The 27,838-nt window shown below is 44.4% G+C and overlaps 6 protein-coding genes, 2 long non-coding RNA genes and 1 pseudogene across 8 annotated transcripts; 4 read left to right on the top strand and 5 right to left on the bottom strand.

The window, feature by feature from the left end:
* The first annotated feature begins 1,840 nt into the window (after positions 1 to 1,840).
* Positions 1,841 to 4,711, top strand: LOC100842142 (annotated as a pseudogene).
* A 424-nt stretch (positions 4,712 to 5,135) lies between these two features.
* LOC104583435 lies at positions 5,136 to 5,858 on the bottom strand. The gene has a single exon (XM_010235553.2). The coding sequence runs from the start codon at positions 5,805 to 5,807 to the stop codon at positions 5,469 to 5,471; it is 339 nt and encodes a 112-aa protein (XP_010233855.1). The 5' UTR covers positions 5,808 to 5,858; the 3' UTR covers positions 5,136 to 5,468.
* An 888-nt stretch (positions 5,859 to 6,746) lies between these two features.
* LOC100839846 (40S ribosomal protein S14) lies at positions 6,747 to 8,655 on the top strand. The gene is made up of 6 exons (XM_003575264.4): positions 6,747 to 6,905; positions 7,566 to 7,685; positions 7,773 to 7,818; positions 7,898 to 7,983; positions 8,076 to 8,205; positions 8,367 to 8,655. The coding sequence occupies exons 1-6, from the start codon at positions 6,903 to 6,905 to the stop codon at positions 8,432 to 8,434; spliced, it is 453 nt and encodes a 150-aa protein (XP_003575312.1). The 5' UTR covers positions 6,747 to 6,902; the 3' UTR covers positions 8,435 to 8,655.
* Positions 8,656 to 9,044: 389 nt separating this feature from the next.
* On the bottom strand, positions 9,045 to 10,118 carry LOC104583941 (early nodulin-like protein 1). Its single transcript, XM_010237977.3, has 2 exons — positions 9,844 to 10,118; positions 9,045 to 9,721 (listed from the first exon to the last, which is right to left on the bottom strand). Exons 1-2 carry the CDS (start codon positions 10,031 to 10,033, stop codon positions 9,264 to 9,266), a joined length of 648 nt encoding a protein of 215 aa, XP_010236279.1. The 5' UTR covers positions 10,034 to 10,118; the 3' UTR covers positions 9,045 to 9,263.
* Positions 10,119 to 11,541: 1,423 nt separating this feature from the next.
* On the bottom strand, positions 11,542 to 12,700 carry LOC100841540 (early nodulin-like protein 3). Its single transcript, XM_003570922.4, has 2 exons — positions 12,485 to 12,700; positions 11,542 to 12,393 (listed from the first exon to the last, which is right to left on the bottom strand). Exons 1-2 carry the CDS (start codon positions 12,663 to 12,665, stop codon positions 11,759 to 11,761), a joined length of 816 nt encoding a protein of 271 aa, XP_003570970.1. The 5' UTR covers positions 12,666 to 12,700; the 3' UTR covers positions 11,542 to 11,758.
* A 251-nt stretch (positions 12,701 to 12,951) lies between these two features.
* On the top strand, positions 12,952 to 13,776 carry LOC112271420. The gene is made up of 2 exons (XR_002964343.1): positions 12,952 to 13,094; positions 13,411 to 13,776. It is a non-coding gene; the product is annotated as an uncharacterized LOC112271420 (long non-coding RNA).
* Positions 13,777 to 13,859: 83 nt separating this feature from the next.
* Positions 13,860 to 15,767, bottom strand: LOC100841234 (CRIB domain-containing protein RIC10). Its single transcript, XM_003570921.4, has 5 exons — positions 15,437 to 15,767; positions 15,208 to 15,297; positions 14,910 to 15,004; positions 14,691 to 14,778; positions 13,860 to 14,239 (listed from the first exon to the last, which is right to left on the bottom strand). The coding sequence occupies exons 2-5, from the start codon at positions 15,263 to 15,265 to the stop codon at positions 14,016 to 14,018; spliced, it is 465 nt and encodes a 154-aa protein (XP_003570969.1). The 5' UTR covers positions 15,266 to 15,297; positions 15,437 to 15,767; the 3' UTR covers positions 13,860 to 14,015.
* Positions 15,768 to 23,549: 7,782 nt separating this feature from the next.
* Positions 23,550 to 25,873, bottom strand: LOC100840929. The gene is made up of 5 exons (XM_010235552.2): positions 25,614 to 25,873; positions 25,195 to 25,515; positions 25,023 to 25,119; positions 24,234 to 24,954; positions 23,550 to 23,584 (listed from the first exon to the last, which is right to left on the bottom strand). The coding sequence occupies exons 1-4, from the start codon at positions 25,745 to 25,747 to the stop codon at positions 24,268 to 24,270; spliced, it is 1,239 nt and encodes a 412-aa protein (XP_010233854.2). The 5' UTR covers positions 25,748 to 25,873; the 3' UTR covers positions 23,550 to 23,584; positions 24,234 to 24,267.
* Positions 25,874 to 27,460: 1,587 nt separating this feature from the next.
* Positions 27,461 to 27,790, top strand: LOC100840628. The gene is made up of 3 exons (XR_731162.1): positions 27,461 to 27,499; positions 27,606 to 27,698; positions 27,770 to 27,790. It is a non-coding gene; the product is annotated as an uncharacterized LOC100840628 (long non-coding RNA).
* The last annotated feature ends 48 nt before the right edge of the window (positions 27,791 to 27,838 follow it).

Below are 27,838 nucleotides of genomic sequence, written 5' to 3'. Positions count from 1 at the left end.
TTTTTTTATAAATTTTGATGTGCATATTTTAGTAATAAAATTTACAGTAGATCAATTGATCTACTGTCTTTCCCTCAAAAAAAAAAAAAGAATGCCATTTTTCTTTTTTCGGTAAGATCCAAGTACTTATTAACTTGAGTAATTTGCACGGCAGAGATTTATGTTCTACTACAATTTCGATAAATTTTGGTGAAATTTTAAACAACAAAAATTGAAATTCCTCAAATTTCAGTCATTTTGGGTGGGTACCAAAATTTATCTTGAGGGACTAGGGTGCTTGCATAGAACTGAAAAAGTAGCGTACAGACATTTCTAATTTGGGCCGGAAAATTACTAAAGGTTGTTCATCATTTTTTAATGAAAAAACAATATGTGAGTATGTGACCTACTGATTCAGCTATAAGTACCATCGTTAGCTACTCGAAAATACAAGTCATATTTCGTAGCATCAATTTTGTTTAAACAATTCTACTCCTGGAAATGCTCTTATTTCTTTGCATACCTCGAAATGCTGCTAATAAACTATAGCATAGTGGACGTCCTTTGCTGCTAATATTTAGACTACGGACCAATGCAATTAAAGCCTGACGAGTGGCTTTGCTGGATTTGGATTATGAACCCAACCTCTTGGAGATTGAAAGGCAACATGAAAGAGATTTAGTGAGGGAGTGTTATGTTTTTGCTTCTCTAACTCACGCGTTTTCATGGTTCAACTTGTTATATCTGGGTGAGAAGAGACATATTAGAGTGAATGGACGACCACCAACTCCAAATTTCATATGTTACGAAAGATGTGTTTTTATGAAAAAAATTTGTGAAACTATATATTTATGTTTCTCTTGTGTAGTCCAACACATAAAAGTATTTCTTCACGGATGTTCTACAGGGATGTAGTAAGCATGTATGTGCGAGAATTTTATTTAACACCAATAATTTATTTTTGAATTTGAAAAATATGATATCCCTGGCGGAAAGCTCTTACCGGTACACACCGTACATAACATATTTGTATTGTCATGCCTACATAACTTATGTGCAGAGGAGATCACACATGTGCCATCCTCGGTGAAGATGATGGTACGAATATCAGGCGCGAATTTACACCAGAGGTAACTGTTATTTTTTTTTGTGGGCATCCTGAGGTAACTGGTGCTATTGCCCCAGGCTTGACCCATCTCTTACTTGTACCTCTCCGTTTTTCTAGCCCACGGGGCTGTGCCCCCAGTCCTAGGTCGAGTTCTGTCAGATTTGGGCCCAATATATATTCTAGAAGAAAAAAAATATTTGGGCCCAATACGGCAGTTCCTAGCAGCCCACGAACGAGAGAAGAAGCTCAATCGATCGAATCGCCTGTTCCTCTGTCCAGTACCCTGTCCCCCGTGAACCACACGCCGCAGTCTTTTCGAATTCCCAGCGTGGATAAGATGATCTTCCTCATGATTTGCTCCATCAATTTTTGCTTGCATGCATATGCATCATCCAGAATACGGAGTAGCCCCAAACACGTTTCCCTTTGCCGATCAGAGACCAACAAATGCCATAAAAAAACGGAGATCTTATCCTCAACGGAGAGAAGTAACTCTCGATTTCTTGTGTTTTCCATCTTCACCGCGCATATATTTGGAACATTAACTCTGTGATTTCTTTGAGCCGATCCACATTGATATCGTGATATGGATCCTTCAGTCCTAATATAACCCTGGACAATTAAACCTTCTATGAAACGGCAGAAAATAGAATTTCAGATTGGGGAGAGTCTCTCAGGTGCAAATACTCAGAGAAGTAGAAATTAAAGTGCAAACACACGTACGTATATAGTAGTAGCATAATAGAATTTCATATGGGGATCCTCAAGTGCTCCTCCGCCGTCGTCGGGTGTTACCAGCGCATCTTCGCGTTCGGCGACTCCATCATCGACACAGGCAACTTCGCGTACATCACCGGAAAAAAACCGTTCCCGATCAAGCAGTTCCCCTATGGCATCACCTACTTCAAACGCCCCACCGGCCGCATCTCCAACGGCCGCATCATCCTCGACTTCTACGGTGAGTTCCCTGACGATGAACAATCTGTTTTAGCCTCCGAATCAATTTGTTTCCCCAAAAGTCACACAAAAAAGAGAGTCATCATGGCAATTTTGTGGCTAGAAAGATTTTGACAACAAGTGGATTCCCTGCGCGTTGCCGCGGAAATCTAAGAGTGCCTGATAGCTGCATAGATAGAAGTTTGAAACAATATGACATTGGTGTATGTACGCATATAATTCAACACTCGAGAAAGTATGCATTTCAAAAAGATTCATTAAGATAGACAAAATAATAGAGATTCTTACCGGTCTCGTTACTACAGGTGGTTTGCTAGTCAAGACGGCAGTTCTTGCTGGCCTATTTTCTTAGGAAGCTAGTTTGGTTGTTTATATCATCTTCATCGGCTTGTTTATATTTGGTTGTATTTACGAAGATATATACAATAGTCTAAAAAGGTTCCTTTTATTTTTTGAACGAAGTCTAAAATAAACTCAACATCTTTCAAAAGTAGCAGGCAGCCTGACAAAACACTTTAGTAAAAGCCCAACCTAATCAAAGCCCACTACTAACCCACCGTCAATCTGGTCCACGTGAACGCATTAGGGAACCTCCTGACCCCGAGCTCATCCTCTACTCCTCTCGATCATCTCCCTCGCGTAGCGCCGCCACTCGCCGCGCAGCTGTTGTGGTGTGAGACTGGTCCTTTGCTGCCGCCGGGTCCCGAGCTCGTCCTCTCGTGCGCACCAGCAAGATTGGGTACCTTCGCAGATGACTCTCAGCGGCGGGGACGGCAATGGGCGGCGGCCGGGGCTGAGCTCGGGGGTGGCGGGGACGGCGCTCGGCGGCGATCGGGGCGGAGCCCGGGATGAGCCCGAGGGCGACAGGGACTGTGCTCGGTGGCGGCCGAGGACGCGGCGGTCTGGGCAGAGCCCGTGGGCGGCGGGGACTCCTCGGTCAGGGGCTCGGGGCTGAGCCCATGATGAGCCCGGGGCGGCAGGGACGGCGCTCGGAGGCGGCGGGGGACAAGGTACTGGTCGGGGCGGAACCCGTGGGCAGCGGGGACACGGCGGTCGGGGCTGAACCCGGGGGCGGCCGAGATGGCGCTGGCGCGGAGCCCGTGGGCGTGGGGATGGAACTCGGCAGGTGCAGCGCGCAGTGGCGGCAGGTGCATTGAGCGGCAGCACTGGCGGCGGCGTCTCGCAGCCTATCACATCGCGCAAGATTGAGCGGCCAGGAGGCTGATTAGAAGCGGCCAGGCTGACGTGTGAGAGATTAGAAAATGGGACGCTGACGCGGACAGGCTGCATGTTGAGTTTGCTAAATTAACTGTACTTAGTGGATTTCAATCTTATAGGGTTTATAGATTGGAGGACGAAGAGTAACGGTCTGCAGACATGTTGGAAACTGCATTGTCAAAAAAATTGCAGATATTTGTGAATTTAGGAAAGTACTCCATTAATCTTCTTTTTCAGAATATAGTACTCCATGAATCAAGTGACATGCATGTACATGTTTCAGCGTAAGCGTTGGGGCTGCCGCTGCTGCCGCCGAGCTTGCCGCAGGAGTCGACGGGGCAGTTCCCCACGGGCGCCAACTTCGCCGTCTTCGGCTCCACCGCGCTGCCGCCGACCTACTTCATGTCCCGCTACAACGTCACCTTCAACCCGCCTTCCGACCTCGACGAGCTCGCCTCCTTCACCAAAGTCCTCTCCCGCATCGCCCCCGGCGACAGTAAGCAAAGAATAAATTTCATCAATTTCATGCATGCCAGAATTCACACAAATTCCTTACACTTACACGTACTACAGGCGCCACGAAGGCTCTGCTGAGCAAGTCCCTGGAGGTGCTGGGGGAGATCGGGGGCAACGACTACAACTTCTGGTTTCTAGGCGACCCCCAAAACCCCCGTGAAACCCCAGACAAGTACCTTCCGGACGTCATCTCCCGCATCGGCTCCGCAGTCCAAGAAGTGATCAACCTAGGCGCGACCACAATCCTCGTCCCCGGCAACTTCCCCATCGGCTGCGTGCCCGCGTACCTCGCAGCCAAGCAAAGCAACGACCCCGCCGACTACGACGAGCACGGCTGCCTGGCGTGGTACAACGGCTTCTCCCAGCGGCACAACGCGGCGCTCAGGAAGGAGGTCGCCGGGCTCCGGTCGCAGAACCCCGGTGTTAAGATCATCTACGCCGATTACTACGGCGCCGCGCTGCAGTTCGTGGCGAGCCCGCGGAGGTACGGCATCGGGGATCCGCTCGTGGCTTGCTGCGGCGGCGGCGGGAAGTACCGTACGGGGAAGCCCTGCAATGGCTCGGCTACCGTGTGGGGTGACCCTGCCGGGTTCGCGAGCTTGGATGGGATTCATATGACGGAGAAGGCGCATGGGATCATTGCTGATGGGGTGCTGGATGGGTCGTTTGCTGACACCCCGCTGCGCAGTTGCAAGTAACTCGCAAGCTGTGAGCTGTGGTTGAAGGAATCCTTGGAGGTGTCTGATGTTTCTTGGGATTAATCCTAATGTGGTTGGCAACACGAACGGCAATAAGATGGGAAAAAATAGCTACGAGCTTCTGAAACTGCTAACTTTTGGTTTTAGATTCTCGAAAAGATGAAGCTACATCCATCCATATGTTGTGTATATCTACAACCCTCCATCGTGTCATGTGCGGAATGCCCCCAAGAGATGCCGCCGTCACATGTTGGCGCCGCCACACGGAGCATCCATGTCCCGTACGCCTCCGCCACATTGTGTGGCCCCACCACGCCGTTGCATGGAGCTCCGACGTGCCGCCTCCATTGGGCATAAGAGCCGCCGCCGCTCGGCGCCGCATATGAAGCATGGAGCCCCGATGACACACTGCCGCTATGGATCAGAGGAGGCGCATGAGAGGTTGGGGGAGCGAGGCGAGACCTGAAGGTTCTTTGTCGTGTGCCTTCTGGCCTCTTTGACGGGAGTCTTCGTTTGCCGGAGGTCTTTTGGTTCCTTTGCCGGCGGCCTTGTCTTTGCCTTGGGCGTTCCCAGCCACCCACGACGTGGTAGTTGTCTCTTTGGGAGACCCAATGGAAAGCCTCCGACAAAGATTGCCGGCAACGTCACGTTTTCCGACAATAACTATGGTATCATAAGACCTTCATTTATTAATTTACAAGAGAGACAACATGCCTTGAAAAATGCTATGTTATCTCGTATCATATTATGATACTATTATCTCTTTCTTCGTTGAAGCATGTGCCACATCACCTTAAATGCGTACGTGGCACTGCACGTAGTGCCACGCATAATGCTACTTTTGTTACCAGCCTTAGTTCGTTCCTTCGTGAGCTTAATTATTTCTTTTCCGAAAAGGGAAAAGAGCCCAAAGCCTCTTTGAGCTTAATTAATTACCATGCAGCTGGTGCGCACAGACCGCTCGCCGGCCGTGCCCTGCTTTGTGCTCTCGCCTATACTTCCCCAGCTGCCGCTGCCGCCGGCGGCAATCTGACCACATGCACGACCCTGTTGCTGCCGGAGAAGCAGCCGCTGAGTTCCCTCATGAACCCGCCCCCCGTGCGCGCTGATCCAGCCGGAGACGCGGCCGCCGGCCTCTTGGGCGACGGCGCCACGGCGGCGTCGGCGGCGGCAGAGAGCTGCAGCTCCCTGTCGTCCTCGGCGATGGTGTCAAGCACTGCGGCGCCGCTCCTGCAGGGCGCCCTGTGCTGCCGCCTCCGCCGCACGATCGACACCAGCTGCGGCGGCGCCACCTCCGTCACGAACCTCGCCGCCACCTGCGCCTTCGCCATTATTTCACTCACTTACACTAGCTGCCTAAAAGTGTTAAGACTGTTAGTGAGTGTGGCGACCTCAGGGCTCAAGGTGAGGCGAATTTATAGCAGCCGGGGTGCCATGGGCGACACGGCAGAGCTCGAGAAACGGACAAGAAGACGGGATCGCACAGGTGTACGGATCCGGCGGCTCGCGCGGCGCCTCTCTGCCTTTCCGTGGCATGCCGGAAAGTTATTCGGCGCTCGTGCGCCGGTCGCGACGAGGGAGCGTTCAACGTGGCATGCCGCTCGTCGACGCGGCGTCGCTTTTCCGGCCGGCCAGTGGCGCACCTTTTTGGTTTAATGAGCTTAGCTATAGCTGGCGTCCTAGGGACCCACGACGGCGACCGGCGGCTCTCGCCGTATATATAATAAGTAGGAGTTATATAGGTTTGTATCTTTGCCGTTTTCGTGGATTCGCGGCTGGCTGGAACTGGTTACGTTCGCTCTTGTCCTGGCCGGCGTTATCCATATTGGGGAGGTCGAGCTTGTGCGATGCGCAGAAACGCCTTGCACCGCCGGGCACCAGGAAGAAGATAGACATACACGTCTGGAAAAAGCGTTTTTTTTTGTTGATTTTCCATATATGCATGGAGCCATGGACGGTGCCACTGGCCATACAAACAGATGACACGTGGACCAGCCAGACTTAGGCCGATTTCTTTTTTTTTGAGAGGAAACTTCAGCCGAATATGTTTCTTAGGCCAGAACGGGCTCAAATTCAGATTTTTTTTTTAGCGCAAGGCTCAAATTCAGATGAGTCATTGAGGGCCCAGAGGCTGATGAAGGCCCACGCAACGGAATCTGGTGTGAGCACAGCTGTACATCAGGCCTCGTTTTCATGGCCCATCTAGGCCCATGATATCTCCGGCCCGACTTGCAGAGTCTGCCTCCGCCTTCGCCCTCTGCAATAAACCCTACCCAATCTTCCGCCGCCATCGTATATAACCTCTCCCGCTGCATCTTTCTCTCTCTTCTAGAAATTCCGGCGGCGGCAGCGGCGAGCTAACCACCTGAATCACAAGGAGAGGAAGCACCGGCGCTCGTCTCGATCTCCCGTCTCCTCGTACCACCATGGTAAGCCTTCGCCTTCGTCTTCTATCTCCAGCCATTTCCATGGCTGTCGGCCGTCGAGTTCGTGAGGGCAGACTCGCAGCTCAGATGCGACGCTAGTTTAGAGGGGCGTTTCTGTGTGTTGTTGATGACGCGCTTTGTGATGTTGGGCTCGGCTATGTGTGTTGTGCGCCTGCTGCAGCATGGCTCGATGTTGGCCAATGATGGACTGTAGATTTACAGATTTGGATGTGTAGAACTCTAACCTTGTGATTCTAATTGGACACCTGGATTGGTAGAGAAACCACAACTTATTAGTAGTAATGGACGAATGGTTAACGAGGTTTGTAGGTCATGCTCTCTGTGCGAATTGGGAAATTGTTTGTTAAAGGGTGGTCAAATTATTCAATTTTTTTAGGGTATTCTGTACAAGTGAAGTCACATATTGTAAGTGTGGCTTTCTATTCACAATTTAGCATCTAGAAGATCTATGATTTTTGTGCTAAGCACGTTTGCATTGAATAGTTTGATGATACACAAAAAACACTCTTTATGTCTACTTGATTGGAATTTTGCATTGGCAGGGCATTAATTTATGGTTGAAGTTAGTTGATATAAAATGTAACTTGAATGTTGTGCAATTATGGTGACTTTGTAATCGCTAACCCTGATTTTTCATGCCAGTCGAAGCGGAAAACCAGGGAGCCCAAGGAGGAGAATGTTACTCTTGGACCCACTGTCCGTGAAGGGGAGCATGTCTTCGGAGTTGCTCATATCTTTGCATCATTCAATGACACATTCATTGTATGTTCTGCTCTTTTGCCTGTCGCTCTGTGATCTGTGCCCTTACGAGCTGCTCAGTTCCTTACCAGTGTTAGCTTTTGTTTGCAGCATGTCACTGACTTGTCTGGGCGGGAGACCCTTGTTCGCATTACTGGTATGTTCTCCTGTTAGTTTTTTCACTGCATTTGATTGTTTAAAAGAAATTAAATTGATTTCTCCCCTAATGCTTGCAGGTGGAATGAAGGTCAAGGCTGATCGTGATGAGTCATCACCATATGCAGCTATGCTTGCTTCTCAAGATGTTGCTACACGTTGCAAGGTTTGTATGTGAACATAATTGCTTCGTCGTCCTAGTGTCTGTTTGGGTGGCTATTTTCAGTATTCTGACAAATTTCCTGCTTGCATTTTCAGGAGCTTGGTATCACTGCTTTGCACATTAAGCTCCGTGCCACTGGAGGCAACAAGACCAAGACTCCTGGACCTGGTGCTCAATCTGCTCTCAGGGCTCTCGCCCGTTCTGGCATGAAAATTGGACGCATTGGTAAATTCAGAGAGCCCACACGTATATGCAGCTGAAGAATACACATCTTTTTTCCATGTTATTTACTTTGCATGCTGTATCAACCATTAGCAATATTATTGTTTCATTGTAGCGTCATCCTTCTTAGGGATACACTAATTGTATGCTCGACTCTTTTGCAGAGGACGTGACCCCTGTTCCCACTGACAGCACTCGCCGTAAGGGTGGCAGGAGAGGAAGGAGGCTGTAGACGCCTTTTTTCCGTCGTCTTTCGATGTCGTCATCAAGACTTTTAATTACTATTTTGATAACCTCGTAGATTCGATGGGTCGTCTGTTCATGACTTTCAGTTTACTCTGAGTTCAGAGCTGTTAACTTTTAGTTTATTGAGAGTTATATTTGTGTACTGAATTGCCTGTCGTATTTATGTGAAAAAAGATCCTATCCAAGCACGCAGATGATTCCAGTCCTTGCAACATCGTTGCAAATGCACTATTATTTCAGTTTGAATGCTAAAACATGCTCATTCGGAATATGCTAAAACGTGTTACTAGTTCGTGAATGTATATAATGCTTCAGTATGTTGGTAAATGACAACGCTGAAAGATTGCTTCGCAATCATCAGTATGTTGGTGCTTCAGTATGTTGGTAAATGACAACCCTTAGGCTAAGAAATTGCAAGAACTACTCATCATGGTTTTCATTTGGATTGAATAGTTTTGCATTGAATAGTTTGATGCTAAGAAATCGCAATCTTCACGTTTTGCATTGAATAGTTTGATGCTTCAGTATGTTGGTAAATGACAACCCTTAGGCTAAGAAATTGCAAGAACTACTCATCATGGTTTTCTGATAACGTGTTTGAATTTTTGGACACTGAAATGTTCTTCATTTGGGTTCTTCAGTTTGCGTACATGTTAGCGTTGGTGATTTGCGGCATTGCATTACAACATGTGGTTCACGACTAAAAGAGTACAGGCACAAAGACACAATGCCTTTTACAGTAGAAATTAACATTCTCTGATCTGGACCTTAAAAGACCAGTGAAAAATCACTTCGCAGATTAAGTAGTATCAGATTCAGAGACCAAGCATGGCATATCCAAACCACGCCATGAACAAGCCGGCAAAGCCAGCCACCGCGAAGCCAGCACCGTTGGCGGCGGCAGGAGGCCCGCCATTGGCCGTCGAGTTGTTGGCGGCGGCCGGCGGAGAATTCGGCGTGGCTGGAGTGTTGGGCGAAGAAGGCATCGCGCTGCCGGCGTCGGCGTCAGCGTCACCCGAGGGAGGAGACGGCGACGACCCCTGCTGGCTCGGAGGCGGGGCTCCCTTGGCGGCGGAGACCATGACGATGAGCTTCTCGTTGGCGCGGCAGTTGGCGTCGACGCCGCTGATGAAGAAGAAGGCCCCGGCGCGGTCGAGGTCGAACACGGTGCTCCCGTCGCTGAAGGCCTTGTCGTAGGCGGAGGTGTTGCAGGCGTTGTACCCCGCCGGCTCCACCAGCAGCACCGAGTCCTTGTCCTTGGGGTACACGAACACTGATATATATATATAATCCACAGTCCAAAAACATGATCAGAGATCACCAATGGAATTAATCAATCCAAACGGAAATGAAATTGTGTGAAAATGAAATGTGTGAAGTGAAGATTTTGCTCACGGAGCTGGTCGCCGGTCTGGAAGCCGGTCTTCTCGGCCCAGGTGTTGTAGGACTCGGCGCCGGCGGCTGGCACGGCCCAGCCGTTGTCGCCGCCGACGGTGTACTTGGCCGCGCCGGCGCCGGACACCGCCGCCATGAGAGCCGCGCAGGCGAGAACCAGGCCCGCAGCACGAGATCTACGGCTCGACATGGCTAGTTCTAGAAACTGAACTCCAAAGTGAAAAATCGATCGAATGGATGTGTACTACTATACGTTCTCTGGGCCTGGGGTACGTATTTGTAGCTAGGCACGCGTATCTGCATGTACAGGCCTAGCTTTACAAGCTGTACTACGTACACGGGGAGGATGCCTTGCTTTTGGTGGTCGGCGCAAGCTAAACGTCGATCGGTCGTGCGTGTGCGAGCCAGGCGTTGCACGTGCATGCCAGTGTGGCCTCCTTTTCTCGTGCCGGGCGCAGGGCGCGCCTTGTGCGTGCGTGTGTGTTGCCTTTTAGAATCGATGCTTTGCCTGCCCCGTTGCAGCACACTCCGAATGTGGATCATCAGCGCGTGTGGCCGTCAGATCGAAATGGATTTTCCCTGGCCAAGCATGTTTTATTGTTTATCTTTTTTTCATCCTCGATCGCGACTTATTAATTCAAGGCAGGTCATAAAGTTTGGAGCGAATTTCACTTTTTTACTCGTGGGTGTAAATTTGTGACAATGTTTGTTATGTTTAAAATTTCGTGTCACACATTCTATCTCTAACTTGTAACATTGTGTAAGGTTTACACTATTAACAATTTTTCTTTGGTTCTACTAACAAGTGGTTGGTTCTGCTTGTTAGGTTGTCTTGGCTGGTGATTTTGATTCCTTCTGCAAAGCGGAAATCTCTAACATGCAAGCTTGCCATCTCTGCATTCTATTCCTTGTTGCCCTCTGTTTTTCCTCTGGCTTGCTACTTGGCCTCACGGGAAATGGCGTAGCGAGCGATGCAACTAAGTAAGCTAGGGCGGGTTGCGAGGTCGGGTCAAGGCTAAAGCGGGCAGGGAAAAAACACATTTATAACTCGTTTGGTAGCCCTCATTTTGTATGGTTCATTTTGGTAGAAATAATTATCAATTTTTTATATGATTTTATTTTGTTGAATTTGAATTATGGATTAAAAAATCAGGTTTGTTTGCCACATGGAAGACAATTCTAGAGGAATGATGTCATTAAAGAGGAACTGAGGTTAATTATATGTGTGATTTGATCGAATTTCATATTGAATCCCTCTTCCTAATTCTTTGCTAGCCAAACAATTGGCCCGATTAATAATGGAGCTGCTAGCGGTTTTACCTTCCGAGTTTGAATCCTGCTCACCGGTCACGTTAGCCTGACAGATTGGCCCAAGCCCAACTAGTTAGAACCGGGGAAAAAAATATTAAATGGGATAAAGCTTAACAAAGTGCAACGAGTTCGGGAAAAAAATGTGACAAAAAAAAAAGGGGTAAACATTGTCAAAAAAATTAATTTTAAAGAAAATGCAATCTAGCAATCTAAAAGAAAACATTATATTTTTTTAATAAAATTGTACTATAAACCTTTCTTCAGAATCATAGATTCATAAATCATGTCTTCAATTTTGTCGTTAAAGAAAAAAAATCATGCTCCAGTGGCATGCATGATGAGCCCAAACGGCCAGAAGTAGATTCGTGCGAGCATACAATCGATCCATTTCGAAACCGCCACATGATCGAATACCATTTCCCCCTATTTCTTTTCTTCAAGATCGTCTTCTCGACTTGTTAATTATTTCATCCCGTGGAAAACGAATTCGTAGTTTTCGTACAACAAACAGACCGATCGCTCCATCCACACAGATCTCACGTCTTTTACAAATCACGGCACCAAATCAATCACACACGCACTTCCTCCCTCGCGCTCCAGATCTTCAGAGGGCAAACAGCATGGCGTAGCCGACGACGGCGCAGGCCGCGGCCGAACCAGCGAGGCCCGCCGTGACCCCGGCGGCGGCGTTCCGGTCGCTGGGCCCCGCCGGACGCGGCGACGCGCCGGCCGGAGCAGATGGCGGAGATTCCGGAGCGGATGGCGTGGGTGACGCCGGAGCGGAGGGGGGTGAGCTAGGAGGAGACGCGGCGGGTGGGGGGGAGCTCGCCGTCGTCGGAGGTGGGGAAGAAGCGGGGGCCGGAGGAGGAGCCGATTTGGGGCTGGGGGACTTAGGGGCGGGCGCGGCGGGGGGCGTCGCTGGCGGCGGGGCGGAAGCGGACGGCGAAGGCGGCGGTGCGGCGGACGCAGGAGGCGGAGCAGACGAGGAAGACGAAGGCGGCGGCCCCCCGCCGGTGCCGGTGCCGTTGCGGCCGGCGGCGAGGACCATGACGATGAGCTTCTCGTTGGCGCGGCAGTTGGCCTCGACGCCGCTGATGAAGAAGAATGCCCCCGCGCGGTCCAGCGCGAACGCCGTGTCGCCGTCGGCGAACTTCTTGTCGTACGCCGTCGTGTTGCAGGCGTTGTAGCTCGACGCCGACACCTGCAGCACCGAGTCGGTGTCCTTCGGGTACACGAACACTGCAGCAGAAAGCCAGAAACACCGTCAATTCAGATCATGGCGACAGAATGAACTCTTGAAGAGCATCTGATGTCTGGAGCTCGGCATTACCTAGGGTGTCTCCGACCTGGAACCTGTTCTTCATGGCCCAACTGTTGAACGACTCGCCGCCGGCGCCGGGCACGCTCCAGCCACCGGCGCCGCCGACCATGAACTGCGTCGCGCCGGCCATGGACGCCGCCAGAGCAAAGCACGCGAGCACAAGACCAAAACCAGCTGCCGCTTTCGCCATGGCTGCAAAGATTATCAAAAACTACCTAGCTAGATAGCTAAGCAACCAGGCTTCTTCTTCGACTGCTTGGATGAGGTCGAAGAGAGCTAAGCCCCGTGGTATTTGTAGGCCTCAATCGACGGCGAGCTAGCCATGGGCCTGGGGTGCTTTGCTTTCCATGGACATCTTGAGCTATCTCTCCGAGGAGTTTTTCCAGCTGTCTTTGTGCTTGCCCTGGCTGCAATGGCGTCCTCTGCTATGCTCTGCTCTGCTGTGCTCTGCAGCTGAGCTGACGAAGCCTTCCCAAGTGCCACTGGAATATTCATAGCTTGTGCACCGATCTTTGGGTTGGTTCATGGCCAACGTCCTGATGCAAAGGGGTATGGTCTGGACACGTGGCATGCCATGATAAGTCGACGACGCGAATTGAAGCATAGCAATTGGCCCCAGGTAAAGGTCCATTTTGCCATCGGTAAAATATTTGCCACGAATCTTTTTCTATAATATTCAGTGAAAAATTGCTGGAAATAGAGAAAAATTGGTTAACCAAACAGTTAAAATTGATCAAAACTGGTTGACCAATCGGGATTATCATGACCCACCGTAATGCTAAATGCAACCTAAGTTGGTCAATGCAAGGATCTGGCCAGCTAAACCCTTCTCAAATCCTGTGGGAAATTCACTGTTTCATGTGGACTTTTTTTTCACGTTCTTCCAGAAGTTCTCTTTTGATCTCTTCAGTAGTACCGTACTATTTTATTTTCAGCCATGTGCAAGGAAAGCAAAGTTGCAGCTCTTGGAAACAGAAGAAGCAAATTACTGATCTTATTGCAGAATGCTGATCGGGTTAGCTAATTGAGACCATGGTATTACTATTTACTAGTGATGTTCTCTGAAGAAAGTACACAGACCTTGAACACTGTGCTAATTGTAGGCATGATGAGCCATCTCTGCATCTCATCATGTCAATAGCACGTCTATCCTGGCATTTGAAAAAAAGGGTTTATAGGTCCTGGTCTTAATTAGTCCACACATGTGATCATCAATGGTGTTTGCTTTGGCATGGATGCTGATTAGTCACTTTTACAGTTATATGTCTTGAAAGATAAAGTGAATCAAGATACTTTTCCTCTGTTCAGGGATATAATTCGGCTATTTTGACCATCTAGGATGGGTACCATGACTCCATGACTCAGAAACATCAGTGCATATACATATGTGTTTAAAACATTGATTTACTTCCAATTTCCTTTTGCATTTCAAACTATGTACCCACTGTAAAGTTTAAACAAAGAATCAGCAATTCACAAATCATCTCCCTCCCTAAACCGAAACATGTATATGCATTCTGTGAGCCACACATGGTTTTTTTCAAACCCGGAATCCTCTTTGAGACTCGTTGAAATCGTCGTAAGCCGACGCGAACGAGGCCCTCGACCTCGAGGAAGACGATCTCGCTGAGGAGGTAGGAGACGATGTTCTGGTCTTCTTCCTCCTCGCCTTCCTGGGTCCTCTTGGGGGGCAGGAGGAGGTCTCTTGCCCTGGCTTGTCTGGGAAGATATCAATGGGCAGCATGGATCTTGCTGGCTCGAAGTCTGCAGAAATAAAATATGTACTACTGGTCAGCACCTTGTAAACATGCAAGCAACATTGCAAGGGGAAAATGGTGTAGTGGTGTGCCACTAACTAAATCTATTATTATTGCTAGAAAATAGGCCAAGAAGATTCTCACGCTTATGCACATTATAATGATTAGCCATGTAGATTTTGAACCAAGTAGACTTGGTGTATGGAGACATATGTTTTTGTACAAGGCATGGCTCAAAAGACATCCACATGACCAAGAAAAATATTATTTTTCCTCTTGTATTTTCCTACAAGGGAACAGGCAGCCAATCGTTGATGCAATTGTAAATGTGCATTCCAAATCTAAATATAGTTGTGTTGCAGTTCTTCATGTAGGACTCGCGAAAAGCAATTCTTTTGTCTTGCTGAATATATCAAGGGTAAAGGGTAAATAGAGAGAAATGGGTGGATGCTAATTACCTATAGAGGCCCAGGACGTCTGCCTTGACTGCCCAGCTGTACTCAGAGAGCCTGCAGATAAATCTTCTGTTGACTTGAAATCATTCATCTAAAATGAAAAAAAAATCACGTAAAAGATCAGTGACAATACTAGAAGAACATTACAAGCTCATATTATGACAGCATAATTAGTCTGATCTACAAGATAATTTGAAAAGGCTTCCAAGTTTGTATGTTTACCCAGCTTGGAGATGTGTCACTGGTGCCCAAACCTATGTGAGCCACATGCTTTACATCTGTAGGGAACCCAATTTCCATCTCATGCTCCTTATGAGCTGCAAGAGAACAACAGTTCATATGCAATTAGGCATTACATCTGTTAATGTACCTGATTTTACTCTCTAATTTGCTTCATTACTTGTCCAAGAAAAGTGTGATGATGTATATTTTGTTATTGAAAGTGATTTCATCAAAACTCAAGACAGGCCATGTAAACATGTAAAATTGGAAGAAAAAAAAAGAAAGATGGAATCATTACCAAACATTTGGGAGAATATCTTCAGCCCTTTGAAGATTCCCTTCATTTTTATCGCCATTGATGGAACTCTCCACCCAGACAAGAGCTCCTCTGCAAGAATGGCAATGTACAATAAGATTATCCGTTTTTGCCTTTTCGAACGAAGCAACTTTTAGCACTAACGCAATACGGAAGAAAAGATTGCGAAAGGCCAAGAATCACATGGTAGAGGACAACAAGGGCAACTTACCTGCAGAACTAGTGCTTCAGTTGCAAAACTTCGAGGAACAGACTTTGTTTCTGAACCTTATGCCTAGTTTAACTCCGAAAAAGAATCAAGCAACCAAAGCCAGAGCCTTGTGGTGATGATGATGAACAAGCAGTTTGGTTTACAGGGAGGAGAGGAGAGGAGACGAGACGAGAGGAGAGAGCTAAATCTTCTGAGAGGGTAGCATGACAACAGCTTAAATATGGTGACAAGTTAGTTGGCTGCACCTCGTCTTCTTGTTCTTTCCCCTTTTTCTATTCTCTAGGGTCTAATTCAAAGCCTGCTGCACAAACACCAACTTGTGGCTGTTCTTGCTGTACTTAGATTTTGTGCCTGTGCCAATCATTACTTTGTACTTCAAAATTCTTTTTTTTTTTACAATATCACTTTTCCTGCATTTGGTAATGAGCTGATGTTCTGCTCAGTTTATTCTGGAGACACGCTGGCTGCTTGCTACACAGTAACAACTTGAACTGCCCAGTGTTAAAATTCGTTAAAGCTTCAGGCACAGTGGTCCTTTCTCAAACCTGTCAGATTAAAACTAGGCATGTGCCTCACGGTCCTGATCCTTTCGAAGAACATCACATAATTCTGCTGGTATATTAGGTAGCATTGGGTATGCAATTAAGTACATGACAGCAAGCTAAGGACCGGCTTAAATGTCACCTAATATAAGCTATGGAAATTGGAAGTTTGGAACTTTAGTTACATGTGTACTTGATAACTTCCTCTTGCTAAACTAGATGTGCATGCATAGAGGTACCAAAGAAAGAACAAAGAAGCAACTGAAGATAGTAGACCTTCAGCAGTTCAGCTATGAAATCTTGGAAAGCATACATCTGACCTACTTCATGGAGAATGGTGATCTGTCCCATTCCGTTAATGCAAAATATCTGTTCCAAGATTAGTTTCATAAAACAAAATTCTTGATAGCTTATTTTCATTCAAAATATTATCTGCTTCGCTTCTGTGCTTCTGCCATGAGATTTTTCTAAGTTCTAACCAAGTAGCAAGTGCATCATAAGAAGCCAATCGCTAGAGGTTGCTTGTGTCTTGCCAGTTCTGAAGCAGATAATACGTACCATCATTTTCAAGCCAGCCTAAAAAAAGCCTCACTACTATTCTGCAAACCAGAACCTTGTACCGATCTCCATTTACAATTTTCTGAACCCCCTTCATTTTTCTACTTCACCGAAGCCATTTCATCCACACCGAAACACCAGGTGTACACCGCCACCTGTAATTGTGGATCTGCCAGTCCCAAAACCACCATATTTTTCTGACAGTTTTTTGCAACACATAAAATAAAACCTCCATTATGATGCTTAAAAGATGTTCCATGGATCTCACTGATGCAAGCTAAACAGATTAACTGTTTCTTTAATTAGCAGAGAAATGATCCAGCACAAAGCCACAGCTAAGCCCTTTTTTTTTTCTCTCCTCTTATCTTATAACCATTATTTTCTTGACAGGATCTCATAATAATTATCAATTTGCAGGACTGTTGTGGGCATGTCGTGTGGATAATAAGCTGTTGCCTGTTGGGCTGGGAGATCAGTGCAGAAACAAGTATACGTGCATTGGTTGGCTCAGATCGGACAGGATCTGGGTCATGCCCTGCACCTACCGTGTGATCAACACCGATCGTGGAATGATCGTCATCTGATCTCCGCCGGGGAGCTGTTCCGGACTTCCGGTCTTGCAGGCTCTAGTTTTAATTTAGCTGAGTCGGAGATCTTCTCGTTATCGGTTTCAAAGGTTCGGAATCCGTTTTGGGGAAGAAAATTGACGCTGATTCCGCGTGAAGGTTTAACTGAATCCTTGGCTGCTGGTATATAACATTAGGATGGAGGCCATGTGCTCCATGCAATACAATTTTAATGCGTCTATTGTACTATAGGTTAAGGACCTGTTGAGCACTGTTATGATTTGTGAGGTTACACCTCACCAAACCGTACTTTGAGTCAACCCATGTTCTTTTCGCCTTCTTTCAAAAATAAATAAATAGAATGTGCGAATGGATGGATCCAAATTTGAACTTGGAACCGTCAGTTGGACGAATTTCAACTTGCAGCTTTTGGTTGCACGAATTTCAACTTAGAACTTCAGTGCGACGAATTTGAACTCGATAGTTGTTGAAACTGAGAAAAACGAAGAGTAAATTGCACAGAGTCACACCTATGTAGACACAACTAGCAAAAAATCCCAACTCCGAATGATTTGTGAGGTTGCCTCACCAAATCATAATTTGGTCCATCCACTTCCTTTCTTCTATGTATGGCATCTGGTCAAACAAAAACAATGCATATTGTGAACTGAGCCTAACTCAAGTGGTCCGGTTCCTTGTGGTGGAACCAGCCCATCCAGGTTCAAGTTCTAAACTTGACATGGTACAGTGAGGCGCCAGCGGTGACTTCGTCAATCTCTCAAGAACTGCCGGCTCGGTCTTTCGGAGGTACCCTGTGTGCGTTCATAGGGGTGAGTGTATGCGCGTGTTGTGAGCGTCTGCGTTTGTATTGTGTTCTAAAAAAACAATGCATATTTATATTTGAAATAGATGGGTTTGAATTTGATATTTCGTAAATACCTTGCCTGAAGAAAGAACACAATGGAACGCTCTAAAACAGAATTTTGAAATACTTTTTTCACATAAATTTAAGTTTCAAGCAAGATAATTAAATTCCTTGCCTTCAGAGGAACATGAAAGATTCCCACGCATCGTTTTTTGGCTCCAGCGAGCACATGCACAAATGAACAGTAAAAAATGTTTAAAATATAAAAAATTATGATAGCCAAAACAGACAGATTTATTGCTCTGAAAAAGCAATTTTTTAATTTTATTTTTTTGCGCAGGACACCAATCTATTTGTTTTTCATGAAAGTTACGGGCATATAAATGTCAGGGACATGTACAAGTTTATATTGTTTCGAACATGTCTGACATTCAGAATGTTGTTTTTTCAAGAATCTCTGGTTTTGTTTTTAGGAGCCCCGCTGCGTTTGGATGTTGGAATTGGGTCCCAGAATTCGGAATTGGTATTGAATGCCCTCACAGCGCGTTTGGTTGGGGGGAATTGAAGGTAGGGAATGGGAGTTAAGGGGATAGAGGGCTAGAAATCTGCTGTTTAGTTAGAGGGAATGGGAATTCCCGTGGGAAGTGGAAAGGGAGTTCAGAATGCAACTCCCCCAGATTTTGTCCCAGGGGAGACCTTGGTAATTGGTCATATGGCGAGGGAATTGCTTCTAAAAAAACGCGGGAAGCTACACACGACGACAGAGAAAAATGCGCCAAAAAATCCAGTTCTCGCGCGCGAAGTAGAAAATAAGCATCCGCACGAGTAATCCGTAACTATCCCTAAACCTCCCATATATATACGGTACCTCAATCTCAGCAGATCGACACTGCATCTGGTGGCGAAGTCCTCGGGAGCATCGAGGTGAAGTTCTCCATCCCCTTCTGATTTGTGAAATCTTGAACAATTTCTTGTTAATTCTTCATCTAGCGCCTTCTAATCTGTGAAATCTGGAACGATTTCTTATAATCTTCCCATAGGCCGTTGATACGGATAATATCCAAATACCAAATACGCTCACTATGCGATCCACGGAAATAAAAAAGGGTTGTTTTGGTGAACATCAAAGAAAAAACTTGGTCTTCTTCCGTAAAAAATTCTTCTAAAAATACCGAGCCCAATCGTTGCATAAAAGTTCGTACCGTGCTTTTATGTTTACGAGCTAAAGTTCTAGCGCATGAAAGTCGAAGTATATACTTTAGTCGATACAAAGTCCGTTTTTCCTCAAAACGAGGCTCATCAAAATGCAAAATCTAAGACTGCTATAAGGCTACTAAATAAAATAAGAAAAAATATCATAAATATGAGTAAAAAAATAAAAAAAAGATACAAAGATATCCGTTTCAGGGTAAAATATACCCTTTACTTTAATTATTTCAAATTATTTTATTTTGAATTTAAACATTCCCGCAGGTACTCTTTTTTTTTTACTTTTTAGAAAGTAAAGTGCTTTTTCGAAAGATTATCCCTGTCTTTGTTTATGTTTCGGGTTGGAGCAAATGACTCTAATTCGGCCACGCCTACGAATCAGTCGACATTTTGTACAAATTTTACGAATGGAAGAGAATTTCATGTGATTCAGTAAACAGAATATAGATTCCATGATTGCTAGATCGATCCGTAGGGGTTGATGAAGAGTGAGCTGATAATGGAATTTTTCTTCGATACACAGGAAACTTAAGATTAAGATGCTCCGGAATGGGAATGAGGGAATGTCCACAATACCCGAATTTAGTTAGATCCAATTTGAGGGATTTTGTAGGTTCATTAATCAAGGCTTGGCAGAAGAGCTTGAGAAGTTTCTAACAATTAAAGATCCAGATCACGAAATTGCATTTCAATATTTGCGAAAGGATATCAATTGCTAGAACCCTCGATAAAAGAAAGGGATGTTGTGTATGAATCACTCACCTATTCTTCCGAATTATATGTATCTGCGAGATTAATTTTTGGTTTCGATGTGCAAAAGCAAACCATTTCTATTGGAAACATTCATTCGAGAATTGCTGAGTAGGATTCGACAATGGGCGTGAGTCAGTGATTCGAAAATTTAATTAGCTTCATTTTCTCAATCTCAATCCGGATTCGCGTGGCAAAAATAAAATGATGATACCAAGGAAATCGGAATGCCCCCCGAAAAGGGCGGGGCATCCCCGAATCTAACTTCGCCACCCCTGCAAGAAATAAATGAATTCCAAAGATCTTGGGCAAATCTAAAGAGGGTTTTCCTGTCCGATCATCTTCAAAAATTGCTAGGTCCCAATATACCCAATGCCAGATAGCAACGGCGAGCGAAATGGGAGCAGCCTAAACCGTGAAAACAGGATTGTGGGAGAGCAATACAAGTATTGTGCTGCTAGGCGAAGCGGTTGAGTGCCGCACCCTAGATGGCTAAAGTCCAGTAGCCGAAAGCATCACTAGCTTACGCTCTGACCCGAGTAGCATGGGGCACATGGAATCCCGTGTGAATCAGCAAGGACCACCTTGCAAGGCTAAATACTCCTGGGTGACCGATAGCGAAGTAGTACCGTGAGGGACTGGTGAAAAGAACCCCCAGTGGGTAGTGAAATAGAACGTGAAACCGTGCTGAGCTCCCAAGCAATGGGAGGAAAAAGTGATCTCTGACCACGTGCCTGTTGAAGAATGAGCCGGCGACTCATCGGCAGTGGCTTGGTTAAGGGAACGGAACTCTAAAGAAAGAGATAAAAGGAGACCCATGCCATGATTTTCAAATCTTTTCCATTTAGTAGTCTAAGTTTCTCGCCTTTGTTTAGAGTATTCTATGTATAATTATTCAAGAAATTAGATTGATTGATACCAGTTGCTTTCATATTACGATGGATGGAAGAAAGAATGGATAGTCCAATAGCGGCTTCAGCAGCCGCAAGGGCTATAACAAAAATTGCGAAAATGTCTCCCCCTTCTTTTATCTATGCAAAACAAAAAAGAATGGTAAGTGATTCCAGAAATCTACGCAGTTGCCCAAGAATTCACTATTCTTCTTAATTAAAGGTTTCTTATATAGAGAGAACGGCCCTCACAAATAGCAAATACTAATTTGTTAAGTATCAATCGAATTGAAGTCATACTGTCATCGTTGGCTGGAATCGATATATTCGCGAGATCTGGGTCACAATTTGTATCAACTAAAGAAATAGTAGGAATCCCCAAAATGGCAATTCCCGAAGAGCTATATACTCTTTTTGCTGATCAAGTACGATCACAATGTCTGGCAAATCCCGTGTCTTCTAATCAGTAGATTCATTATGATTTTTTCTTCTTGTACTTCAGACCTAGATCGACTTCTTCATACGGTCCATGTTCCTTTTCTTTTGACTGATCTATCTATTTGATTCTCCTACTGGTGCGGGTTTTCCAATCCTTGCTTTATTTCTCTTGCAGATCTGTTACAAGTGAGCATTAATCAGGCATCATAAGCTGCCGATTGCATGAAGTAGAAACACTGGACCGCATCCATAGGTATATTCAGGTTAATTAAAGTAGTTCTATCACTACTTTTTGAGCAATGTGTTTACAGATCACCTGCCCCTCTTGTTTCTTACGCTCGTGTGAAAATTCGTAAACAGTAGTATGGCATTAAGCGAATGGATTAGGTGGCTAAATTATCTTCTAGGCATTGACTTGTGTGTAGGTACTGCTGTCAAAAAAGACCTGTGTGTAGGTACTTCGTTTTGTTTTTAGTTTTCGCACAGTGCCATACAGGCCTCAGTTTGGTCATTCCAAAACCAGATGTTTATCAATTTGTATTCTGAAGTCATGGTTTATATTATTGCATATCAATGATATAAAATTTACTAGGCATTTCACTAGCACATGACTTGTAATCAAATAGTAGTACAGCTAGCGTGTATTGATTTTTCTCTCCTTTTTGAGGATGCAAACAAACCCATGTCTTGTAGGTATGGTAAATAGAATGTTAAAGCATTTCTTTTATATGTATTCATTGGATTCATAAGAAAATTAAAATGCCTCATATACAGAATGGAGGGAGACCTAATCCTTATCAAAATACATCATGGGGGCTCTTTTTCAAAGGAAGGTGAACTTGGTTATGATGGAGGAGAAGTATCTAATTTCCCAGATTATGACAGTGACAGGATCTCCTATTTCCGTTTAGTTTGCTTGGCTAAAACCGTAGGTTGGAAGGATGGTGACGAGTTATATTATAAAAGCCCTGGACGCACCCTCACTACAACAAAACATAGTTTAAGTAACACAGTCATGTAACACATGTTAAAATGTGTTACAGATAAAAATTATTGTAACACATCTAGTGTGTTGCAAGCCAGTCAGTAACTCATAGTAAATAAAATCCAAAAATATGTTACAAAGTTAGTACGGTAGTAACATATACATTTGTGTTGGTCCAAATGTGTTACAAGTTGTAGGTTCAGTCACACATCTTCAGTCACACATAATCATGTGCGGTGGTGTTACAAGCTCATCAAGAGGAAAAAGAGAATGGACCGTTGTCATAACACATGCATGGTTAGACCTACCTGGCACGTAAACAAAATAAAAATTGTTTGAACGTAAAATATGAACCTGTTTAATAAAATATATCAATTGCCTCAACAATAGGGATCGAACACTAGACCTCAGATACGAGGCATCAATGAGCATACCACCGCGGCATCTGTCTAATACTGAATAATTAGCAAGTTTTATGTATTTGGCACCGTGGTTCGACCTATGTGATTAACCTGAGATTGTAATGGGCCTGGTCTAGGCAAAAAAGGAGATAGCAGACGTGATTTAGCCGGTCAGATGCAGCCCAACGGGAAGAAACGAATTTAGAAGAATTTCTGAATAAAGATGTCACAAGAATTCAAATAAGTAAAAAAGAAATACCATATTAAATAAAAAATTTATAGTCCCTACTGTCTTGTGTCAAAAAAAAAATTAGAACAATTGGAATAGGAATGTAAAGTGTGATTTGTTCATTTGATATCATCTTTAGGATGGCCGATTTAAAAATACCAAATGAGCTGCCGTAGAAAGAAAGATGTACAATATACAATCCTCCTCAAACTAGCGTATAATAATATTAACAATGCTGGATGTTACATTGTCCCATCTGCAATTAATAATTTTATCCAAAGGAAAAGAGGCTGGCAGCTTGCTTGACGCGTACAAGCCAACACTGCGTGGAACATGAAGCAAGCTAGGGGCGGCATCATCTCCATGTTACTACTATAATCGTAACAACGCTAAATCTACGAACAAAGTATAAATTTTGACAGAATATCCTTTGTTTTCAGGAATATCCAAGACAATCAATTAATAATATTTCTCAATCATAACCAATAAGTCGAGTAAAGATGCATGCAGTTAATATAATCTCTGACATCCTCAAAATCGTACCATAATAAATCATGAGCGGCCGAATGCTCAGATCGAGCAATCGTGATGTGAAACAGTTCTCAATATGGACTATGTCTCTAAAAACATATTATGAGATTAAGACAACTAAATTATAAAATGTCTGATGTCCGAATTTGTGCTACTCCCTCCCATGCATGCCTTTTTTAAGTACCTGAAAACCAAATGAAACACAAGGGTGAGTACAGAAATACTCGGACATTAAAATATGAAATTGCAAGAGCATTGATTATTAGTCACCATCACATTTTCACTATAGAACAACAAATTCACTGAAAAAAGAATGAACACGCATACAATGAACAATTGGAATGAGAAATCTGGAATTAACCACATGTAAAGGGGATTAATCAAGTGTTCAGGCTACCTAGGGGTTCAGCTGCTCAAGCGGATGAAACTAGTATTGAGTGAGCTAGCAAGGTGTTTAACAGAACAAGGTAACGATTCTCCAGCATCAAGGTAATTGACCAAACACTAGCTTCTGCTTCTTGATGTACACCAATTCAGACTCCCTATATGGCAGCTATAAAACAGAATAAAACGCCTAAAACAAATCTACAAACAACTAGCCCCAACCGATAGCTACCTTGCACCTGAACAAAATAAGTGTACAGGATCCCATCCACCTGCATAGCATAGCCTGCCCATATGCAACTATTCCAAAAACCAACTCCCTGGCACATTCAGATATTTGTTGTGTCTGCTGCAAAGCACCTACTGCTAGCCAATTTGATAGCAGTAACTACTATTTATGTAGCTTAGCTACTTGATAATGATGATATTTTAGCCAAACATACACATACCTGAGTGACCAAGTCATTAAATTATTGACTTCCCCTACTCTTCGTTGGTCGGAGCATTGTTATTAGCATCCACTAATGTTCCCTCGATGTCTGTTCTAACCCAATGTTGGTCATTTGTTTTCTTTTTGAACATCTCCCCGAGGTGGGAAACATGGAATGGCTCAGATTCTATGTCCGCTGCTGATTCAAGGTCACCAGTGTCATATGAATCTCTAGGTTTGGGTGGCTTCACTACCACAGACCAACCTGGGTTCATTTCATCTTCCACATAGAACACTTGATCTGCCTGGTTAGGGAAAATAAAAGGCTCATGCTCAATCTTTTCTCCTTTGTGTATCAGATGTGAGAAGTTCACAAGTGTGTAGCCGTACTTGTCTTTTTTCATTCCTTCTTCAGAAAATACATCAACCCATTCACATTCAAACAGCACCACTGAAAATTGTCCGGAGTAGTTCAGCTCGATGATGTCAATTACCCTCCCATAGTACGTCACATCATCTAGAACTGGAGTTGCATCTCCTGCTGCAGCATAACTAGATGTTTTTGCAGTTAGCATGACTCCACTGTTCTGTGTCACTTTATCCAAATGCTTGGGCCTAAAACGGAAGCCTCGAGAGATGAAACCACGATATCTTTTTGCTGCAGAAACTGGGCCCCGAGCTAGCCATCTAATATCATTTTCAACACCACCGATGCTATCTTTCTTCTCCAAACTCTTTATCTGATGAAGTATATTGATTAATTAATTATATAGTGGCAGATGTAAAGCATGCAAAATTTCGCACTTACATGAGCTTTGAACCACTCGTGGAATGTCTCATTTTGGATCTTCTCGAGAGTATTTGGGTTTACTCTGCGCCTACTGGTGACCTCATCAGCATGGGCTCTGAAATTAATTTGCAACCAATTTAGAATTAGAGAGAAAAGATTACTCGCACAATTTATAAGGTGAAGAAATTACCTAAGGTATGAGTTCACTTTGGAACAATTGAACAAGACGTATCTATGCGCCTGTACTTTAGCCAAACTCTTCATCACATAATTTCTAGGCTTTCCAAGTTGTACGCCAACATGAGGAAATAAAGTTGGTCTTTGTGAAACGTCAGGATGGCCAACCAACTCCTCGCCATCTTCGTTCCGGGAAGGCATGTTATGCTTTGTCTCAAAACCAATAATATACTTTGAACAGAACACCATGGCCTCATCTGCCAAATGTGCTTCACATATAGATCCTGCGGGATGAGCTCTATTACGGACATTTGACTTGAGTTTACCTAGATACCTGCATGAAAAAAGAAAAGGAAGAAGAGTATTGTTAAACAACCATGTACTACAGAGACACCAAATGCATCTCTATATTTGTAACAGAAACTAGCATACCTTTCAACAAACCACATTGAACGGTAGCACACTGGACCACCTATTTTCGCCTCTGTGGCTAGATGAGTAACCAAATGCATCATAACAGTAAAAAATCCTGGCGGGAATATCATCTCCATACGGCATAACGTCATTATGATTCTCTCCTCCAACTTCTCAAGATCTTCAATATAAAGAACTTTTGCACTTACTTCTCTAAAATATGCGCATAGATCAAACAACACAGATGTAACATTATCTGGGAGTAGATACCGTAAAGCAAGTGGCATAAGTTGTTGGATTAGAACATGACAATCATGACTTTTAAGGCCGGAAATTTTCCCTTGAGAAACATTTACGCATCTTGATATGTTTCCTGAATACCCATCTGGAACCTTTAAATCATGAAGAACTTTGCAAAATTGTTGCTTCTCCTTTTTAGACATGGTATAGGAAGCAGCAGGCAAATAATACTTATCATTAGGCTTTTTTTGTGGATGCAGCTCTTTCCTAATGTTCATTTCTTGTAGGTCCAGGCGTGCTTTCAAATTATCCTTAGACTTGCCATCTATGCCCAGAAGTGTCCCATATATATTCTCACATACATTCTTCTCAATATGCATGATATCTAGATTGTGGCGGAGTAAATTGGAGTCCCAATAAGGCAAAGAGAATAGGCCGCTGACACACTTCCAGGTTTTGGATTTCTCAAAGTCCTTAATTGATTTTATATTGTCAAGAACTGCAGTTTGTGCATAAGCAATAGGTGCTGCAACCTGAATCTAGTTCTCTCTGGAGCGGGGATGGGTTCAGATTGTTGGACCCTACTGGACGGGGAGAATCTAACATTGGGCTTTTATTCTGGAATTTGCACTTTGATGTCGAAGCATATCTTTTGAAAAATGTGTACCCAGTCTTCTAATGAACTGATGGATGCGTGAATGGTTGCAGGTAAAATGGTTAACACAAGAAGGTTGAATATCACAAGAAGCTGCACCCGAAATGGACGCCGTGACAACAGAGAGGAGTCTTTCCCACAGGTTGATTCATCACAAGAATTTGATGATAATTTGGATCATGTTGTGCACCATGATGATGACCCGCAGAACATGTTAGGTAAACTCTAGATTAGTACATTATATCCTCTGGATCAGTTTGATTAATATATAGCTATACTGGTGGTGATTGCATCAATAGAAAGCCCTCATCTTGTTACAATACCCCCACTCATCTGGTTCAGGTTTTAAAATAGACATTATATCTGCTATATCTTTGCTGAATGGTCTTGTACTTGATTGAGCACAAAGAAATCTAGCTATTGGAATATAATTCTCAGCTTTTGTCTTTCTGAAATAATTTTGTAGGAAACATTGAGAAAGTCAATAAGCGTGGGAGAACAGCCCTGCCAGATGTTTATAACCTTCCAGACGGAGCACGAATAGTTGTGAGTTGCAATCCACATGGCCAGCCTATAGGAGAAGAAGGTGGAGTCTTAGGGAAGTTTCTAGGCGTGATAGCCAAGAATGGAGCATATTGTCCACTTAATGAGCATGACTGGAGAAAGGTCAAGAAAGATGGTGGTGATGAAACAATTCTTCAGTGTGTACAGGTAGTTCAAATATAGAAGGCATGAAAATGTGATGCTACTTTTGATGTAGTGCAGCTTACCTCATTTATGATATCTTGCTGATTTTCAGACTCAGTTTTTGTGTCCTCCTTCCTGTAAGAAGTGGATATTAAAAACTGTTGGGAGAGACTGGAGACGATATAAAGCAACTCTAAAAAAGGGTATCTTCAAACCAAATGCAAACAAAAAAAGGAAAGCTTTATATAAGCTTTGTCCAGAGGATGTGGAAGAAGACAAATGGAAGGAACTTGTCAAATTTTGGAAATCAAAAGAAGGAAGGGTAACAAATATGCTACCATCCTTACGATGTTTTTTGCATTTATAATTAATCTGATGTCCTTTGCCATAGCTTGAAAATATTTGTCGGTATGATTTGATAATAATAGGACCTAAGTGAGAAGAACAAAAGAAGTCGTTCATTGGTGAAGACAAACCATACAGCAGGGACAAAGAGTTTTGCTCGTTGGGCTGAGGATATAGTGAGTAATCTTGTTTTGTTAAATATGCTTTTTTAAAATGTTTTCTTATTGGCATTTTTATTGTTCTGCAGAGACAAAAGGACCCTGAAAAAACACAACCACATAGAGCAATTGTTTACTTAGCAACTCACAGAAAAAGA

This window comes from Brachypodium distachyon, chromosome 3, assembly GCF_000005505.3.
Source record: "Brachypodium distachyon strain Bd21 chromosome 3, Brachypodium_distachyon_v3.0, whole genome shotgun sequence".
Classification (NCBI taxonomy): Eukaryota; Viridiplantae; Streptophyta; class Magnoliopsida; order Poales; family Poaceae; genus Brachypodium; species Brachypodium distachyon.
Note: the sequence above shows the minus strand (reverse complement) of the source record. Positions and strands in the feature narration are given on the sequence as shown.